The sequence below is a fragment of the Eleutherodactylus coqui genome, chromosome 12 (genome assembly GCF_035609145.1).
Source record: "Eleutherodactylus coqui strain aEleCoq1 chromosome 12, aEleCoq1.hap1, whole genome shotgun sequence".
Lineage (NCBI taxonomy): Eukaryota > Metazoa > Chordata > Amphibia > Anura > Eleutherodactylidae > Eleutherodactylus > Eleutherodactylus coqui.
This window is the reverse complement of record NC_089848.1, coordinates 77176233-77198305: the sequence shown is the minus strand read 5'-3', so window position 1 is coordinate 77198305 and position 22073 is coordinate 77176233. Positions and strand designations below refer to the sequence as shown.

General features: G+C 46.5%; 1 protein-coding gene across 1 annotated transcript in view; it reads right to left on the bottom strand.

The window, feature by feature from the left end:
* The window catches only part of KCNH2 (potassium voltage-gated channel subfamily H member 2), a 252154-nt gene that overhangs the window by 195966 nt on the left and 34115 nt on the right, over positions 1-22073 (bottom strand). The window contains exon 2 of the mRNA XM_066585363.1: positions 15106-15336. Within this exon, the coding sequence (XP_066441460.1) occupies positions 15106-15336 (231 nt within the window). The remainder of the gene's footprint in view (positions 1-15105; positions 15337-22073) is intronic.

Sequence of the window (22073 nt, the reverse complement as noted above, 5' to 3'; positions counted from 1 at the left end):
GTACAGGACTATAATATACAGGTGTAGAAGGTACAGGACTGTAATAATATACAGGTGTGCGGAGGTACAGGACTGTAATCATATACAGGTGTAGAAGGTACAGGACTGTAATAATATACAGGTGTGCGGAGGTACAGGACTGTAATAATATACAGGTGTACCAAGGTACAGGACTGTAATAATATACAGGTGTAGAAGGTACAGGACTGTAATAATATACAGGTGTGCGGAGGTACAGGACTATAATATACAGGGTACCAAGGTACAGGACTGTAATAATATACAGGGGTACGGAGGTACAGGACTGTAATAATATACAGGAGTACGGAGGTACAGGACTGTAATAATATACAGGTGTACCAAGGTACAGGACTGTAATAATATACAGGTGTACCAAGGTACAGGACTGTAATAATATACAGGTGTAGAAGGTACAGGACTGTAATAGTATGCAGGTGTACGGAGGTATAGGGCTGTAATAATATAGAGGTGTACTGAGGTACAGGACTATAATATACAGGTGTGCGGAGGTACAGGACTGTAATAATATACAGGTGTGCGGAGGTACAGGACTATAATATACAGGTGTGCGGAGGTACAGGACTGTAATAATATACCGGTGTGCGGAGGACCAGGACTGTAATAATATACTGGACAGGACTGATTATACAGTTCTTTATTACTGACTGTCCTGTTGATATCCATATGTCTCCATTCTCCCCGTTCGCCCCGCTGCTGCTACTCCTCCGGTGGAGAGTCCATCCCGAGTTATAATGACTCCGCTGGGTGACCTCTGACTCTCCGATGATAAATCCCAGAAATACTATTACATGCTGCAGATTATAATGAGAGCAAAATCCCTCGGCCAATTAACCCTCCGCAGCCCAACCTCAGCTGAACCTGAGCAGCCGCAGCGCTCCTGTATATCTGCACCAATCAGCATCCTCGGCACGCGTCGCCCAGCGAAGCCCTTCTATACCACCCCGTTATGCCATACCTGCAGAGCTAAGTCACCGGGGTCCCGGGAGTGCACCTCACTGGCTATACTAGGTACAACTGTAACAAACCCACAGCTGTGAGAAGTTGACAGGTGTAAACCAGAATGACGCCATTTACTGACATAAACTCGGACCGATGCCGCATTCTTTAACCTGCGATTGTTGCCTGCGAGTGCGATGCGTTTTGCGGGATCGCCTGTGTGAACGCGCCCTCAGTGTGAAGGTTTATTTACACAAACGCATCTGCCCTGCGTATTACGCGTGCAAAATCTCAGCGCGCAACATGCAGTGAATAGAGCCCACTGATTAAAATGGGTTCAGTCACATGAGCGTTTTTTGCGCGTTCATTTCGGCCATGCGAAAAAAACCGCAGCATGTTGTATTATGTGTATTGCGCACGAAAATAGCACATATTAAACTTAATGGGCATTAGAATCCATAGGAGCGCGCTTGTGGGTTTTTTTGAGCGCACAAATGCGCAGGGCACGTCCACACGAAGAATGCAGAAATATATGCACACGTGCACAAAGACGCAACGCCAATAGCGCGAATACACAGTGCAAATGTAAATATGCGCATCTACGCAGAGTTTTTGCGGAACAAGCAATGCGTTCCTGAGTGCGCATCTGCCTGTATTTACGTGCGGCAAAAAAATACACACCGACTAAAATGGCCAATTGGTGAGCAATGACGTAGTATTTCACGCATATCCTGGCGTATTTTGGGCGCATTTGCAAACCTTTGTTTTCTTCTATGGGGACTTTTGGCAAACAGAGGACGCTGCGGGTTTTGGGGTTCTTTTTGCACAACTGAAACGCTCAGGAAAAATACACGCATGTGAACCAATCCATTGAAATCAATGGGCTCTGTTCTCTGCATAGTGGGCACGCAAATATGCCCATGTGATGCCAGCCTTAGGGCTTATTCATAGGAGTGTATATCGGCCACCGTTTTCACGGCCGGCTAATAAACATTACCATTTGAGCTGTTTTACCCTTTCCCTCCTCCTCGCTGGCTCTCTGCCTCTCTCCTCCCCTCCGGCTGTTTGCAATGTGAGGGGCAGGGATGGGGTGGAGCTAAATTCCACCCATCCCACTTCCTCCCATCGCTAGCTGCGAAGGAGCGGGAGCTTAGCTCCGCCCCTGAGATGCTCCTCCCATTGCAAACAGCTGGAGGGGAGGAGAGAGTCGGCAAGGGGGAGGGAAGACAGCTCAGATGGTAGCATATATCAGCCAGCCATGAAAACAGCAGCCGATATACGCTCCTGTGAATAAGCCCATAGGGTGTATCCACATGGGCGATTTTCAACCTGATCCTGTGCAGTAAATGTCCTGTTGGGGGCTTTTATGTTGGAGAAAGAGGGCGAAAACTGAAAGCGAGGATGAGAGCTCACTGCCACACAATTAAGGGCGGAAAGACAGAATTCCATGTGGCAGAGCCTTTCTCTCGTCACGGACACAACATAGAACACATGAAAGTTACTATATTAACCCTTTCCAATCCACTGCCTGACGTCTGAAGACATTCTGATTGAAGGCTCTACAGCTACGATGTCAGAAGACGTCCGGCAGGGTATTCTTACTGTATATTACTGGCCGCTCTGTTGTCAGGGGCCTCTCCAGCATGTCCCATACCGCAGTACTGGCTCTAGCTAGCAGATGGCGCCATTGTGTAATGGCAAAAAGAGAAAACCCCCTAGGAAACCCTGAATCCAAAATTGGATTGCAAAGGGTTAAAAGGCAACTTCAGATCTCTACGTCATAGAAGAATTTGGGAGTACAATTTTATAACCATCTTTGACACTTTGAACACAGGCCTAAATATTTCAAGAGGGTTCATGCAAGACTATAAATGAGAGATCTATAGCACAGATAACATGCTGGCCAGATAACACCAATTTAGGGCCCATAAAACCTTCACATTCTTATCAGTGGACTAATTAAGTATTTACTCTTCCATTCATCCTGTTCTGGTATTGTTTTAAGTGCAAATCAATCACACCATGTCCGTGCCTTTTTATATATGTGTATATATATATATATATATATATATATATATATATATATATATATATATATATATATATATATATATATATATATATAGTGTGTATCCATATGTGTGTATATATATATATATATATATATATATATATATATATATATATATATATATATCTATATATATATATATGTGTGTGTGTGTGTATCTATATGTATGTGTGGATTACATTATGCCTGAGGAGAAAACCCTGAGAGGTTCGCTATTACATCATGTATTATTGTTAGCCATTGAAATGTATCCTATCTACAGGATTACTTGGTTTATCTTGCTGGAAACACTCACATTCTCCCTAATTCTGTAATCGACGGTAAAATAAGCATTCATTCACACAAACTATTTTTCACTTCACCTGTAGTCCGAGTTTAAGGCCTCATGTCCACTAGCTAAATGGAATTGCGGAATCCACAGTGGATTTTGCCCATAGAGAATCATTGGCCATCCGTGGTCCATTAAATTGATTTTTGCACCCGAGGATGGCATTTTAAAAGAATTGCGTTTTTCACGTGCAGGAGAAAAAACGCGGCATGCTCCATTTTGCTGCGGATTCTGCACGGATCGGCAACATTGCTATCACATTGATAGCAATGTGTGCAGATATCTGTATGCAAAAAAAATACCATTTAAAGCAAATCTACGCGGAACTCCGCGGCAGAAATCTGTGGCGGATTCTGCGCGGATTGTATTTTTCTAGTGGACATCAGGCCTAAGAAAAAAAAAATGCTGAATGTCCAATTTTTGGGCATATCTTGCTCAAGAATCACCAATGACTATGCGGGTGCAATCCATTTTTAAAGCATTTCACTATTGGAACCACGTGTGATTCTTTTTTTTTTCATGTGCGTAAAAAACATATAGAAATATGTAAAAAAAATGATGTGTTTTTATTTTAAAAAACGCATCGTACACGCATGAAAATCGCTGGTAAAACTCGCCCATGTGAATACATGCTAACTTGCAATGTAATGATCCAAATCTCAGCTTATTCTGGGCTTAGGAGTCCAGTGGGCGGTCCTATCCATGATTGATAGCTATTTCTCTATGCAGTCAGGCAGGGAAGGCTGTCGATCACCGATAGGGACCGCCCACTGGACTCCTAAGAGATTTACATCCATAATTATCAAGTTATACTGAATCTGTCCGCACAAGACTATATATCCATGCACTTATCTCTTTCTGCTCTATAGACCTCGTTCATACGGGGCGACAAACTCATGTGTTTTTGTTGCATTGCTACAAATCGCATGTATGTGAAGCCCATGCTTTTCTATGGGTTACTTCACCCATGCAATGTTTTGTAGTATGGGACAACCTGACACAAAAACCTCATGGGTCCGGTGATATGTCCGTGACTCGTGAGGTTTTGTAGCCCATATTTCCCCATGGAGCCTTCCTCTCTGTTGCATCGCACAAATTCCTACTGTCAAAGCTATAACCTAAGCCCTAGCTGCAGGGAAAAAAAAAAACAAAAAACAGATTACCTTAGAAGCGCTGTCAGCCTGGCCGCGTCTTCCCCCGCCATGGTTTCTCTTCATCATCTTCTGGTTAGCGATTGAAAAATCCGCGCCTCCTGGAAGCACTGGCTGTAATTGGTTAAGTGTCAGCCAATCACAGCTAGCGCTCGATGAACCAATCATAGCCATTCAATGGGTGCTGGCTGTGATTGGCTAAGTGTCAGCCAATCACAGCCAGCACTTCCAGGAGGCGGGGATTTTTCAATCCCCGGCCCGAAGAGAAGAAAAAGACCAGTGCCAAGAACGAAGCTGCGACGGACCCCCAGACAGCACTTCTAGGTGATGTATACTTTTTTTTTACATTTTCTTCTTCAGCTACGGCTTATTTTCAGGATAGGGCTTATATTTCAAGCCCCCCCATCCCGAAAATCTTCGCATGTGGTGCTACAATTTTGTAGCACCACATGCGACTTTGTAGCGCTACAAAGTCACGGTATCACCGCAAGAAACTGCAGCAATATCGCAGAGACCAGCGATACGGTATTGCTGCGATTTTCTCGCGGTGATGCCGTGTTGCCCGTGTGAGTGAACGAGGCCTTAAAATGCTTCCTGCACATCAGATTTTCTTTGTGACAGGTTCCCTTTAAACACTGTAAATTGTGAGGTGCGGCCTCCACGGACCGGATTCGTTTTTCCGGAACAGATGCTTGATTGGACTGAAATCTGGAGAATGTAGGAATCTGGAGCCCACCACGTTCCTGAACAACATTTGCATCATGGCCGGGCAAGCTAGCCCGCTGACAGAGGGTGCTGCCATTAGGAAATACCGCGGTCATAAAGGAAGCACTAGTCGGTGCAGGGATTAGGTAGGTGCTACATGTCACATACACGGATGCCAGGAGATTTCCCAGAACATTACACTGCCTCTGCAGACTTGCCTTCTTTCCAGGAAACCTCATGTGCCATCTCCTTCCCGGAGAGCGATGCACACACACCCGGGCATCGGCATGATGTAAAATGTGATTCATCAGACCCCGTAGTGATGGCTGATAGACCTATTTACTGACCTCACGGATGGACTTTAAACCTGCACATACATCTTTTTATGGTGGTGACTTGGCTGATTACTAACAGCCAGGCTCCTGCTCCAACATCTCAGAATAGAGAAACCTCACATTCTGGCTGTTTAACTCCTAACATGCCACAATTAATAGCAACTGCAGCGTATAAGCAGATGACAAAGGGAGGGGGCTCTTTCTGTCACTCATTGGCACCCTGCATTGCGATTGCAAGATACCAATAGGTTCCTATGGCAGCTGGAAAACTGACAAAGCCCCCATGTTTGCCATGTAATGCGGCCTATTAAAGGGGTTGTCCCGCGAAACAAAGTGGGGTTCAGCACTTCTGTATGGCCATATTAATGCACTTTGTAATGTACATTGTGCATTAATTATGAGCCATACAGAAGTTATTCACTTACCTGCTCCGTTGCTGGCGTCCCCGTCGCCATGGTGCCGTCTAATCTTCAGCGTCTAATCGCCCGATTAGACGCGCTTGCGCAGTCCGGTCTTCTCCCTTCTGAATGGGGCCGCTCGTGCCGGAGAGCGGCTCCTCGTAGCTCCGCCCCGTCACGTGTGCCAATTCCAGCCAATCAGGAGGCTGGAATCGGCAATGGACCGCACAGAAGACCTGCGGTCCACCGAGGGTGAAGATCCCGGCGGCCATCTTCACAAGGTAAGTAAGAAGTCACCAGAGCGCGGGGATTCGGGTAAGTACTACCCGTTTTTTTTTTTATCCCTGCATCGGGTTTGTCTCGCGCCGAACGGGGGGGCTATTGAAAAAAAAAAACCCGTTTAGGCGCGGGACAACCCCTTTAAGCTCCACCTACAGCAGGGTCTAATAGGCTGCTGTCAAAAGGCTTAGTAGAATGTACTACACTAGTAATGCAGTGCACTATCCCAGCGATCGAACAACTGCACGGTCAACTCCATTTGAAGAAATAAAAAATAGTGTCAAAAAAGTGCAAAAAAGCTTAGAAAAATATCCAGATTACAAAAAAATACACATTTTCCCCCGCAAACTCTTTAAATGGATAAAATATATTTTTTTTAAATGTAAAAAGCAACATAAAACAGCTATTACTGCATTCGTAATGACCCAGACTCCGAAAATATTTTCTTATTTGTGAATGCAGTGAAAATAATTTCTATAAAGGAATGCTAGATTTGCTATTTTTGTGTTCGTCTCCAAATAAAACGCAATAAAAAGCAATCCGAAAGTCACATGTACCCCTAAAAGGTACCAATAAAAGCTCTAACTCTCCTCACAGAGCTCCGTTGCCGGAGAAATATAATTGTTATGGGCTATATTGGAAATAAATCCATGTAAGTTTGGTATGGCAGGAGCCGATCCAGATGAGAAAGTTATCTGGTTATTGTTACCGAATGGTGAACACCGTAAGAACAAAACCCCGAAACAATGGTGGAATTTCTGGGCGTTTTTTACACCCCCCCCCCCCCCCCTCAAAAAATGTAATAAAAGTTCTGTAACACATTATGTGTACCCCAGAGTGGTGTCATTAAAATATACAACTCGTCCCACAAACAACGAGCCTGCTTACAGTTACGTCAAAGAGTTATGGCTCTTGCAGCGAGACCATGAAAATCACTCGATCCCAAAGGAAAAAATAGGTTAAGGTGCTCCATGTCTGACGCTCATGTACCTGTTAGGCCTCCCTCACACAGGGCGTTTTATACAGCGTTTAGCGCTGCCTTTTCAGCCCAGCACTAAACGCTGCACAACACTCCCATTCATTTCAATGGGGCTGCTCACACAGGGCTGAAAACGCAGCGCCTCCCAACGCTGCGCTTTGACAGCGATGCATGTTCTATTTTGGGGCAACACCTGGTGCCGCGTTTTTGGCAGCGTTAACCGCTTGCCGATTTTCGGGGTGAGGGCTTGCAATAGAAGCCCTACCCTGAAAATCAGTCCCAGCTAGGCTAGGTAGAGAAAATAAGAAAGTAATACTAACCAAGCCGCTGCAGTCCGGGTCGCGGCCGCTGCTCTCTGCCGCTGATCCGGGCTTCTTTGGCACTCCCAAGTCTATTGCCGGAGGCCAGGTTTGAGAACCCCGGCTCCGGCAATAGAGTGCTATGATTGGTTGTCGGCGCTTGCTCGATACCCAATCACATCTCTTCATTGACTGTCTCAGCCAATCAGAGCTTGCCGGCGCTGATTGGCTGAGACAGTCAATGAAGGGCTGTGATTGGGCATCGAGCAAGCGCCGACAACCAATCACAGCACTCTATTGCCGGAACCGGGGTTCTCAAACCTGGCCTCCGGCAATAGACTTGGGAGTGCCGAGGAAGCCCGGATCAGCGGCCGCGACCCGGACTGCAGCGGCTAGGTGAGTATTGCTTTTTTTATTCTTCTTTTTAGCATTCTTGGCTGCGTTTTCAGCCGAGCTGAAAACGCAGCCAAAACGCTGGCATAAAGTATGCCAGCGCTGCTGAAACGGGGCGGAATCTGCAGAAACGCAGCGTTGCAAAATGCTGCGTTTCTGCAAACGCCTTGTGTGAGGGAGGCCTTATAAGCACTATTGGTGGTGCGCAGCGGTCAGCATGGGCGCTCTGACCAGTCTGCGACTACAGCTGCGGTGTCCTGCGAGCTCGGATTTCTTCCTATCATAGCCAGCAAGAACCTTTTCTGCAATTTCTCCTCCAGCCACTCTTTTGTGGGATCGGAGCAGACCGTCCGCCTTCACTCCCAATACACCTCAGCGAGCCTTCGACGCCCGCGCCACTTTTGCCGGTTCACCAGCTGTTCATCCTTGTACTACTTTTGGTAGGCACTACTACAACACATCATGTGTACCCCAGAGTGGTGCCATTAAAATATACAACTCGTCCCCCCAAACAACGAGCCAGCTTACAGTTACGTCAATGAGTTATGGCTCTTGCAGCGAGACCATGAAAATCGCTCCATCCCAAAGAAAAAAATAGGTTAAGGTGCTCCATGTCTGATGCTCATGTGCCTGTTGTAAGCACTATTGGTGGTGCGCAGCGGTCATCATGTGCGCTCTGACCGGTCTGCGACTACAGCTGCGGTGTCCTGCGAGCTCGGATTTCTTCCTATCATAGCCAGCAAGAACCTTTTCTGCAATTTGTCCTCCAGCCGCTCTTCTGTGGGATCGGACCAGGCCGTCCGCCTTCACTCCCAATACACCTTAGCGAGCCTTCGACATCCGCGCCACTTTCGCTGGTTCGCCAGCTGTTCATCCTTGTACTACTTTTGGTAGGCACTACTACATGCTGGTTTTGGGGATGCTCTGACCCTATTGTCTAGACATCCCTACCTGGCCATTATCACAGCTGCTCAGATCCTTAGGGCTCCTTCATACGGGCATTTTAGCCCAAGGACAATACACAGAAAACAGAACCCATTGGTATGTTCCCTAGCGTGCGCAAAAAGTATGCAAACATATCTGGCACTCAGAATTTAGCAATTTCCCTGGCTATGAGCATCGGTGAGTATTTTTTTTTGCGTGCGTCTTGCAGGCAAAAAGTACAGTAAAACCGCAGTTGCGCGCACAAATGCACAACTTTCATACCACAAAACCGGTTACGCTCCTGTGAAGGGGTGCTTGCATTTGCCCATTTTTTCATCTTCCAACCCTTCAACTTCAAGAAGTGACTGATCCCTTGCTGTCTGATGTATCCCCCGGCGACGGGCGCCATTTTCACCAGTGTTCCCCACGTCCGCTGTCACGGCTGGGCAGTGTAAACACCCCGTACATCTGTCTCTGTATAAACACCTTGACTAGTGTGATGTCCCAGATGCAAGTGTAAACAGAATCCGAAGATTTACTTGGTGTCCCGGCGTCCGTCCAGCGCGCTGTGCTCTTAGTGAGCAGCCGTAAATCCTCCGCCTCGCGTTCCCAGCAGAATTGGAAGGGATGTATAAATAGAAAACTGTTTTTCATATCACCTTGAAGATAAATTCTCCTAAATGTCAGGAGCTCCACGCAAACCAGAGATACAGCGACGGTGTCCATGACGGGCCAGCCCCCGGTGATGGCGGTCACGGCTCGCGTTGGCGTGAAGACCTTGCGTGGATCTGACCCACTATGGGCATCAGGGAGATATTTACGTGGATGATAATGCGGCTCCACGCACAACACCCATGAGGTTGGCTACACATGTGAGTACGGGCTCCTTCACACTTGCGGTCGCGATATCGCTGCGAGAAGATCTCAGGAAAATCGCAACATTTTTCCTGTGTTTTTTGAGCATCAGCGCTGCTTTTTCTCGCAAAAAACATCGCTGCCACTTGCGATTTCCCCCCCCCCCCTTTTTTTGCACGATTTTGCTATGATTTCGTAGCACTAAAGTCAATAGGTCTTTCTAATGTTAAAAACCATTGCGCAAAAAATTGCAAGTTTGTGCGCCGGGATGCGATAAAAAGGAGCCTCCACAGGGAAACATGGGGGATAAGAAAAATACAAAATACGGAGAGATAGAGCATGGCACGATTTTTTTCCCCCGCAACATGAGTGAAAACATCGCAAATTTAAAGCAAGCCATTGAAAATCATTGGTTTGATAATTCCGCATTTTTACTCACTCTACTGTCGCGCGTAAATCGTGCGATTTTATCGCCAGTGTAAAGACACCCTGAGATGCGACTGATAATACCAGAAGAAAAAGCATGCAGTCCAAAGGAAGGAAAGAGGAAGGACCCCCATTATAGTCAATGGGACCTGTCCAGCCGTGTTCTTTTCCATCCAGAGACGGAGCCGTTCAGCCATGGTGAATCCCCTTTCCTGTTACCTGATTGGCGCAGGAAAGCTGAATCCTCAACGCAATTGTAAAAGTACCCTGACATCACCTGCTCCTGGAATCAGAAGAGGATAAGCAGTCATCAAATTCTCGCGGTAGAGCAGTCTCGGGCTCTCTAGGTAGCATAGTGTCGGTCTCTCCCGGTAGCGCAGTCTCGGGCTCTCCCGGTAGCGCAGTCTCGGGCTCTCCCGGTAGCGCAGTCCCGGGCTCTCCCGGTAGCGCAGTGTCGGGCTCTCCCGGTAGCGCAGTCTCGGGCTCTCCCGGTAGCGCAGTCTCGGGCTCTCCCGGTAGCGCAGTTTCGGGCTCTCCCGGTAGCGCAGTCTCGGGCTCTCCCGGTAGCGCAGTCTCTATGTTCACACGGCGGAATTCTTTTGAATGGGGTCTTTGGTGTGGATCCACACGTAGAATTTCTCACAGGCCTCTCGCTAGCCAAGCCACAATCCTATTGCACAATGATGTGGGGCTTCTGGCTTGCCTTTCAATTCCCAGTCATCGTTACAAGACTTGTATAAAGAGTCTAACATAGGCTTGCAGGAATGCTGCCTTTCAATAGGTGGCACTACAGAAGTATTGTTCCATCTCCCTTATTTGCATATTGACATGAATGGCCTTTTGAGTCTCCTCACTCACTGTCTAGGTGCTCTCCCTAGGGAGAAAAGATAGCATTTCTGACCCACCAAATTTACAGTAACACTGTGTTTCCCTGAAAATAAGACATCGTCTTATATTAATTTTTGCCTCAAAAGAGGCACAGTGTCTTATTTTCGGGAGGGTCCTTATAATACTCACCTAGCAGCTGGCGTCCGGGTCCATTGTGCTGGCCTTCATCACTACTGCAGGCTACCATGTCCTCCGGCACGCCGACAGAGCAGTTCTTCCTGGTAGCGGGACTTGAATACCCTGCCTCCAGCAAGCTGATTCTCTGATTGGTTAATCAAGCTGCATGAGAGCCGGCACCCGATTAACCAATCATAGCCATTCATTGAATGGCTGTAATTGGTTAAATCGAGTGCTCGATTAACCAATCAGAGCAATAGCTTGCTGGAAGCGAGGTATTCAAGCCCTGCTACCGGGAAGAACTACTCTGTCGGCGTGCAGGAGGACATGGAAGCCTGCAGCAGTGCCGCAGCCCAGAGTGAGGGACCCGGACCCTGTCTACTAGGTGAGTAGTGTTTTGGGATTTTTTTTACATGTAGTGTAGCTAGGGCTTATTATCGGGAAAACACGGTATCTAGCTGCAGTGCCAGGTTATGTTCAGACAGTGGAATCCACCTCAAAATCACCACTCCGGCACAGATCCACACATACACTCAGCAGATGAAGATTTGCTGCAGATTCCATGTCAAATTTCTGCCACATGAACATCCCCTTAAAATGTTGTGTGCAGTCCAACACTAATCTACACTGAAGGGGTGTTTGTCACTTTGTTCTGGGCCATCTAATACAGAAGAAAATCATAAATGGGCAAACATCTTACGTACTAGAAATCTATGGAATACGGAACACGACCGCCAAACATTCCAATTGTTGCAAATATCGTCTACGTGCTTTAGTGAAGGTTAAACTACACCATTGTAATGCTTAGAGAGGTTCTTCAGCACTATACACTTCTAGAATGTAGATGTAGGATATATCATAAATGTATCATCTACGGGGGTCCAACTCCAGAGAGCCCCATCTATTGCTTTTTACTAAGCACCAATTCAGCCTAGTACAAGGGGGTCTGAAATGTTCTCGGCTCGGCCTCCTTCCAGAAATGTATGCAAGATGCTGTCATTGCTGCTGTAAAGGGTGTTCTTTTATGGGCTCACCTGACAGTTCTCAGGATAATAGCATCATTTTTCTTTTGTTTTCACATGACTAGAAGAAGAATGGCAGAGAAAAAGCTGGAATTCTCCAGCATTGAGCTGCGAGGCATCATGAACTCCGCTTCGTGCAGAATAAAACACGAAAGCAAATTCATGACTGCAGTTATTAGTCACTAATTACTTCAGAAGAGTTGTTGATCCAGAAATTAATCTGATTGCCAGATTGGAGTCGGGAAGGAACTTTCGCCTTATATGGAAAAAATTGGCTTGTATCACATTGGTTTTTTTTTTTTGCCTTCCTCACGATCAACATTAACATACATAGTAACATAGTATGTTAGGCTGAATGAAGACAATGTTCATCTAGTTCAGTCTGTTTCCACCCTCTAGTTGATCCAGAGTAAGGCAAAAACCCCAAGAGGCAGAAGCCAATTAGCCCTTTTGGTGGAAAATTCCTTCCCGACTCCATAATGGCAGTCAGAATAATCCCTGGATCAACCTTGATAGTTCCTATCTGACTGTAAGACCTGAAACTACAAACCCACTGGTCACCTAATGTCTATATCATGTAATATTCTTCCGCTCTAGAAAGACATCTAGTCTCCTCTTAAACTCCTCAATGGATTTTGCCATCACCACGTCCTCAGGCAGAGAGTTCCACAGTCTCACTGCTCTTACAGTAAAGAACCCCCTTCATTGTTGGTGATGAAACCTGCTTTCTTCTCAACATAGAGGATGTCCGCTTGTTACCATCACAGTACTGGGTATAAACAGATCATGGGAGAGATCCTTGTATTGTCCCCTCATGTATTTATACATAGTTATTTGGTCGCCCCTTAACTGTCTTTTTTCCAGGGTAAATAATCCCAATTTTGATAGCCTCTCTGGGTATTCCAGTCCTGTCATTCCATGTATTAGTTTAGTTGCCCTTCTTTGAACCTCCTCAAGCTTTGCAACATTTTTCCTAAGCACCGGTGCCCAGGACTGTACACAGTATTCCATGTGGGGCCTGACATCTGCCTTATATAGTGGAAGGATAATGTTCTCGTCCTTCGCCCCTATACCTCTTTTAATGCACGCCAAAACTTTATTAGCTTTTGCAGCAGCTGATTGGCATTGATTGCTCCAGTTAAGTCTACAATCCACTAGTATCCCCAGGTCTTTTCCCATCTCACTTTTCCCTAGCAGTACCCCATTTAGTGTATATTGATGACATCCATTTCTCCTGCCCATGTGCATAACCTTACATTTATCAACATTGAACTTCATTTGCCATTTTTCTGCCCAAGCCCTCAGCTTATCTAAGTCCTTTTGCAGCCGCACATTGTCCTCCGTTGTATTAATTGTCTTATACAGTTTCGTATCATCTGCAAATATTGATATTTTACTGTGCAGCCCCTCTATCAGGTCATTGATATATTGAACATAATGGGGCCTAATACTGAACCCTGTGGCACCCCACTATCAACGATCGCCTAATCAGAGTATGAACCATTTATTACCACCCTCTGCTTTCTATCTCAAAGCCAGTTCTTTACCCAGAAACACACATTTTCACCCAGTCTGAGCTGTCTCATTTTATATATCAACCTATTATGCGGCACAGTGTCAAATGCTTTAGAGAAATCCAGATATACGAGATCAATAGACTCTCCAGGTCCAGCCTAGAACTTACTTCATTGTAGAAGCTGATCAGATTGGTCTGACATGATCGCCCCCTCATGAATCTGTGCTGGTGAGGACTTATACCGTTGTTCTCCTTGAGGTATTCTAGGATGGCAACTCTCAGAAACCCCTCGAATATTTTTCCAACATTGGGGGGTAATAGGCTGCACTGGATGGACATGTCTTTTTTCGACCTAATATACTATGTTACTATGATGGAAACATTGGGTGACCAGAGCCCGTCATACTCAACTGTGAAGAAATGGTGCCCTGGCTTTCAGAACTAAGATTTTTCACCGAAGGGGCTGAAGGATCTGGGAGACCCATTACACTTGAAATTGTTGAATGTGTTCATGACTTGGTTTTGGAAAATAGGCGAATCTCACTGAAAACAGCAACCTAAATTTAGCAGATGTACAATTGGGTATGCACAAGCTTTCAGCCATGTAGGTGCCAACATGTTTGGCCGCCGACCAGAAGAGCACATGAAGGAGCGTTTCCAAGGTGATTTTCAACCATTTTGAATCCAGTGCTAATTTTTTGTAACAACTGGTGACTGTTGATGAAACTTGGTTACACCATTACAATCCTGAGACCAAACAGTCCTCACAGTGGCGGCACTCTGGAGCTCCGCGGTCAAAGAAATTAAAGACACAAAGGTCAGCAGAAAAAGCCATGGCCACCATTTTTGGGGGATAGCATGGGTATTTTAATAACAGACTATCTTCAAAAAGGCCAAACCATCAATGCAGAATACTACTGCAGGGCAAACTAAAGGCCGAACTTAAAGAAAGGGGTTGTCTGCCCTCTGCTTCGCTGATGACCTATCCTCTGGATAGGCCATCGGTTGTTGATGGATGCAGGTCCACCACTCAGGAACGTCATCTATTAGCTGATCATCCGGCCCACCACCAGTGCGGCAGGCCGGATGTTGTCATAAGGAAGAGGGAAAGCCACACTGCTACAGCACTCCCTGCTTCTCTGCTGGTCAGGACGTCACATCCAGTCCTGACCGGAAGAGGAGCAGGCAGTTCCCCATACCATACTGTATATTTATGGCTTATCCCAATTATATGCCATAAATACATAAATTTGTACTCAGGAGGAAAGGGGGAAATAATTTCCTTATTATGCTACAAGCAATCAGGATCCGATTTCTCCCTGTAAGATGCAAACACTTTACCAACCCCTTTATAGCAAAAGTCATGTGTTCGGGCTCCTCAAGAAATGGGTCACAAAACACAGAAGTCTCAGATCAGAGCAAGAAATCTGTAGGGACTTACCGTCTTTCCGGTAGAAGGAGATTTCCACCTTACGCTCCTCGGATCCCACCAAGGCCTGAGCGATCTGTGACACTGCACTGGAGGTGGTCCGAGGACCATAGAGGAAGTCACATGTACAGGGTCTCTGCATGACCTCCGCCCTCGTGTACCCACACATGGTGCAGAATCCATCGTTACAGTAAATGACGGCGCAGTTTTCCACACGAGCGTTGGCGATAATAAACTTTCGACCTATGAGAGAAGACAGAGAAAGTGTTAGAGTGACAGAACATCAAGCAGCGCACATTTACTAGACGAGTCAATATGTCAATCTATGAAATGGGCAGCGCCAAGCTATGCAGTATCCGGCGGGCAACTCCAAGAAGACAGAACAATGCGATACGACTTACTGCTTATACCCAAGCCATCTACTTCGCTGCTAGAGGGAAATCCGTCCCATCTGAACCCCCTAAGAGGAGGCTGTGACAGTTGCCCAACAATGGCCACCATAACCTATACGCTGTATAGGCATTAGCTGTATCTGTTTACAGTCAGGCATCATGAGTTTTTCCATAGTTGTTCATGGAACAATGGGTACCTTTATACCCTATGGATGGCAGATACCACTGTTAGATATCCGCTTAACACATCCGCCAGCCATAGGATATAATGGCATCCAATTTATAGATATGTCATGGAAAGATACTCGAAAGCTCCTAAAGTATATGTTTAACCCCATAATGATGTCCGGCCGGCTTCGCCTCCATTCACCGAGCGATGCTTGTTCCTGTGTAAAATCACGAGTATCCATGGGCCGACTTGTCGGGCGTCCGCACCCAACAGGTCACCCCATGTAATAGGGCCCTAAATAGCTGGGCCCCTGTAATGCGGGGGGTTGGGGGAGCAGTTAGTTTTTCTTACATCAGATGAATGTGCAGCGTCAGGGGTAGACGAAACTTCCTAGAATGCAAATCACCAGAACATGCAGGGAATGCTGGGAGATTTCAGCTCTGAAGCCTACAAAATTTATGAATGCAGATTCATTCTAGATGTAATCTATAAAATGAGTGGAGCTACAAGCAAAGCAGATCCCATAAGATGGAGGTGGGTGGGGGCATCACTGGATGTTCTCTGATCCACCTGGCCAATCAGTACAGCAAATGGCGCGCCTATCTGATCCACATCTGCAATAAAATATAATTTCACAAAAACATCACACAACCTCGTCAGGACTAATGTCTTTAATGCACGAGGTCTCCGGCAACCAATCACATTCCTTCTGCTATGTTCTAACCTGCGCTGGAAAATAAGACAGATCGAATCCGATTGGTTGCTGTGAGCGAAACGTCTGATTTCTAGCAGCCAATCAGATCAGCTCTGGAAGAATGAAAACACTGCTCTGACTGGTTGCCGTGGGGAACAGCCTCAAAGCCTGACTGCATCAGGCCCCTAGCAACCAGTCTGTGGAAAAATGAAAGCAGTGATCTGATTGGTTGCTATGGGCAACACCTCAGAGGACTCCTCATGGCTGGAGGATCGGCAAGCAGTTTCCATTGATTTCAATGGGAAACATCACATTGCACTTGAAAGCAAATCACACAGGATGTGATGTGTTAGACTGTCCAATTAAAAACATTAGGCGGTGCGTTCCAAGGGACACGAAAAAATGGGGCACACAGCGATTCTTTAGCTCGCGGTGAGGGAAAAGAAAAAAAAAATCGCTCCTGTGTATGACTCCATTCAAAAGAATGGAGTTCATATTCGCACAAGGTTTGGGCGCCTCGCAAAGCACAAAACGCGCGTGAGATTCACACTCATATGAATGTAGCCTAAGGCCCAAAATCTGAGCGGGTCTCCTGCATGTATGATCCGCGCCCATAGGGATGTCATTTTTCCCCGGCACTCCATTATGTGCGGTTTTCCATCACAGATGGATTCTATTGAAGTCAATGGAAGCCATCTGCCCCGCGACACGTACGCAGCTGTCATTGTGTCCGTGCCACAGGATAGCAGGAGTTTAAAAAAAAAAGACGTCACGCCGCCAGCGTCCCAAGTGCATCCGCCGGGCAGAAGAAAGAAGATCCAACCTGCACAGAGGAGAGCCCGCAGCTTCCAGACAGGTGAGTATAATGTATTTTCTGGCCTCATGTTTGCAGGTCGGGCGGAATCAGCACGGGAGAACCATGCGGGCCGTGGATATGAGGCCTACTGTAATATTTTTGCCCCATCTAAATAAATTGTCTTTTCGGCTCTACGAAGCTGGCGTAGATTTCAGGTATAATTTACGCCAGTTTCTGTGTCAGTCTGGGACAGCCACGCCCCCTCCCAACAAGCCACGCCCCTTTGTCAGGCATGGATTGGCATACCTGTCAAAAGTTACACGTTTTTTTGTGCACAATATTATTTATTCCAGCATCTGGCGTAAACTGCTTTATAAATTCCTCCCACTTATGTATTAGTGAGTGAAGAATGGCGCGGTTGCTTAGCCACGCTGTGCTTGTTATCAGACCTGTGAACCTTCCTTCAGTAACAGGACCTGGTAAAAAAAATTGTACAGTCAGCAGAGATTAGAAATTCGACTGCAAAATATAAAAGCTGAGAAAAATCCCAGTTTACAGATCCGGCCGTGCATCGCCGCACACGCACAATGCATCGCAGCTTTATACAATCACGGCAGGAAGAAAGCAACCAGATGTCGCTGCTGTTTTTCAGACTGCTGTTCTGATTGGTCGCAGATATACAGAAGAAGCTGCAGCGGTGGATTAAAGGAACGACAGTCTCCGTAATTATATAGCGCTCATAAATTATTCAACGCCGTATCACTTCTCCAGCGCCCAATTATCCTGCCAGTGTGAGAATGGAGGGGAACGGATGCCCACCCTGTCGCCATCGTGTTGCTCAGCCTAAAGAACGACGAAAACGTACAGGAGCGTGCGAGATAATATATATGGGACAGCCATGGTCAGTGGTGACCACTAGTCTGGAGGGGCAGCACTATTATACATGGAACTTCAGATCACTCCATCACCCAGTCTCATGGATTAATCTGCGTTGGACGGAAGCTGGGTGAGCGCAAAATACCAAAATGCATGGGACGTGCTATAAAATGTGGTGGAGAAGTAATAGTTTAGGGCAGTTGTCCAAGTTTTGATCCCTTACATGTATTTCGAGTGAAGGATTAAAGCGGTTTTCCGGGCACTTCCTACTGATGACCTTATACTTGCCCTCAACAGACCACCAGTTGAAAGGTTCATTGAATCCTCGGACAAGCTTGAGCAGCTCCAACGGTTTCCCAGTCTGCCATCCAGAGATAGGTGGCGCCATCGTTACAGGCCCCTGTGTCTGCCCAAACTATCAATCCCGCCTTTGTTGTAGAGTGCCACACTGTCCCCATTCTTGGTGTGATGCTGTATGCAATCTGCATGCCTTCATGCTCACCCGTATCACATCTTGCATCCCAGCTAAAGGCGGTACAACAGGGTTCTAGAGCCTCAATTTCCACCCGTATTACAACTTGCATCCAAGCTGGAGGCAGCCCAAAAAGGTACTAGAGTCTCCATGCCCAACCATATCACATCTTGTATCCAAGGTGGCCCAACAGGGTACTAGAGCCTACATGCCCGCCCAGATCTCATCTTACATAAAAACTAAAGGTGGTACAACAGGCTACTAGAGCCTCCATACCCGCTAGTATTACATATTGTATCCAAGCTAGAGGCTGAACAACAGCATACTGGAGCCTCCATGCCACCAGTATCACATATACTAGAGCCTCCATATTACATCTTGTATCCAAGCTAGAGGTGGCCTGACAGGGTACCAGAGCTTCCATCCCCACCCAGAACACATCTTGCATTCCAGCGAAAGGCGGTACAACAGGGTACTAGAGCCTCCATGACCACCCATATCACATATTGTATCCCAGCTACAGGTGGCTCACTCATATCACATATTGTATCCCAGCTAAAGGTAGCCCAACAGGGTACTAGAGCCTCCATGTCCACCCGTATCACATCTTACATAAAAGCTAGAGGTGGTACAAAAGGCTATTAGAGCCTCTATGCCCGCCAGTATCCCATATTGTATCCAAGCTAGAGGCAATATAACAGGGTACTAAAGCCTCCATGTCCACCCGTATCACATCTTACATAAATGTCTGCCAGTATCACATACTGTATCCAAGCTAGAGGTAGTATATCAGAATACTAGAGCTTTCATGTCAGTCTGTATTGCATGTTGTATCCAAGCTAGAGGTGGTACCAACACAATACTAGAACCTCCATACCCGCCAGTATCACATCTTGTATCCAAGCTATAGGCGGCCCAATAGGGTACATGAGCCTCCATACCCGCCTAAGATTTTCTCCTAGACAGCCATTATAGAAGTGTGGTGCTGGCCTGTCCCTCTTATAAATGCCCCTATATACTTCTATAGCACAATATAATGTATATACATCAGACGCTGGCACGTTGTATATAGTGTAATATAAGCAGCACATACAGTACCATCACATATCGCTGCACACGTGTCGGACGCCTGGACTTTGGCGCAGAGGGTATGACCCTTTCACTTAGAAGCAGGAAACAGCCAGGAAAAGGGAAAGTCACGGATTAAGAGATAAACCAATCAAACTGGAACCTTATTAAGGCCAGTGATCCTTTACACGGGATTATCCCAGCAAGCTGCCGGCACATTCTCTCCATACTCCCCCTCACACGGCACGCTGTACATATCCCGGAGGCTTCCATGATGGGGATGTAGTGCCGTTCACACTAGCGCTTTGTTTCCATCTAAGGCCGGGCTGACACGAACGCTCAGTAAGAGGCTGCGTGTATAAAGGAGCGCCTTACCGCTGTCAGAGCCGGCGGTGAGCAGGCATAGCGCCACGTACAGCAGCGATTTTCTTACTGCGTATGACAGCGTATCTCACACACGCCGTCGTGCGCAGTCTTTCTGGTTTCATTTTTTTTTATTTACCGCTGTTACTTAGCGATTTTGCGTATAAACACTGAACATACGCAATATAATTGCACATATTATACGCAAGTGTGAGCGGGTCAATAAAAATCAACGTACTTTCATTGACTTCATTCACCGCGTATTATGCGCGTGCGCGTCTCGCGTGTAATGCGTGATGAAATTACGCCCCGCCTGGCTGTTCCGTTGTGGGAGCAGCAAATCAGAAACAAAGGCAACTTTTTCCTGCGCACTAAAAGTTACCAGAGAAGTCAATGGAGGTGGCGCAAATGTGCGCAGAATATGCGAGGAAATGCGGGATATGCTGCGTAATCCCACTGGATAAAGAACACATCTGGAACTAATTAGCCATTTCAAGTAATGTGTCTTGTTTGCCGCGCCAAATAGAAATGCCCTGCAGATAGCAAAGTACATTAATAATACGCTGATACGCAAGCAAAAAAGCATAGTTCATTCGTCAAAAGCACAGCGCTGAGGCGCGCGCAAATGTGCATACGCTCGTGTGAAGAAGCCCTTATAGAGGCACGGCTGCGCTATTTGTATTTACACGGGCGAGCGTGTTATCGGGGAAACTCTCACGGGCGATGCATTTCTACATTGGCCGCATCACGTGCAAAAATCGCATAAACGGGAAAAAGCCGCGATCGAGACGCTGCTAGAATTAGAGTCTTCTCATCCATTCACACGGCAGGGGCGGCATATTAGCGGAAAATACGCCGCAGCCCGGAATTCCACCGGTTGGCATTAATCCTCGTCTAAACCCACTCCCCCTCCCTTTTTCTGCAGCTTCCATAGGAGTCCATGGGAGCCGCCAACGTATATCGGCCGAAAGATAGGGCAGGATCTATCTTTTCCGGCTGCCATATTTGGTCGCCGATGTCCCATCTTTCCCGACGCAACTATTTACGTGGCTAAAAATCGCCCATCTGAACAGATACATTGGCACCAATGCTTCAGATGGGCGCGAATTTTTATTGCGGCTAAATTACCGTAACTGCGTAAAAAAAGTCTTGTGTGAATAAAGCTTAAGATTCAGCAGGCAGTATCACACATCATAGGCTTAGATACACCAAATAAGCTGACAGTATCACACATCATAAGCTTAGATACACTGACTCAGCAGTTTACATTCCCCAGGACACTTAGTGCCAATATAGATAGTCAATAATAAGCTCCGCCTCCCGCGCATTATTATCTCTCTCTCCTAATGAGTAGTCCTTCTCTGTCAGCGACAGCGGGGGCGCAGCACTCCCAATCGTCGGGGTCACTCATTTCTAACATGTTTGGGATTTTCGATCGTTAAAGCATTGAGTTAATTAACTGAAGACAAACAGCGTTTAACCTCGGCCCGGGGCCACAGCGCAGCGCTGCCGAAAACTAAAACAAAACTGCTTCCAAAAGCCCGGCCATCGGCGGTGAACTGATGGCTAAAGAGGCGACCGTCCAAGGATGAGGACATTGTTCAAGGGTCTCCTGTCATCCCACGTAGTCAAACAGCCGTAGTATATAATGTATGGCCGGAGAGGATATAATGGCCTGGGGCGCTGCTCGGGATCATGGGAGAGTGGAGTGGCCATGTTGGTTTACCCTGAAACAGCCGGCTACAACTTTTAGGGACTTCTCACCACTTTCTAGATCTCGACTAACTGGAAGTGAATGGAAACATTCTTGTTTGAATCCAGATCCTGCAAACACTTCCTGAGCAAATACTTCTCACAGCTGACAGTTTGTAACATTTGTATCCAGTCTGGACAAAACACATCAGCAGCACAAATCTCTGCCTGTACTGATGCTTTGTTACAATGTATCAGAGCAGCCAACATGTACAGTAGTGTTAGAAAAAACAGCAGTCCAACATCATTAACCTGATAAATCCCTGTTTTTGGTAAAAAGCGATATTTCTACATAGCAAGTAATTTACTTGTGAGTGTAGTAGAGTGAGAAAAAACAACAGAGCCAACAATTACGAAGCGCCGCTCATTCTGAGTAATTGAATCAATTGAAACGTTTT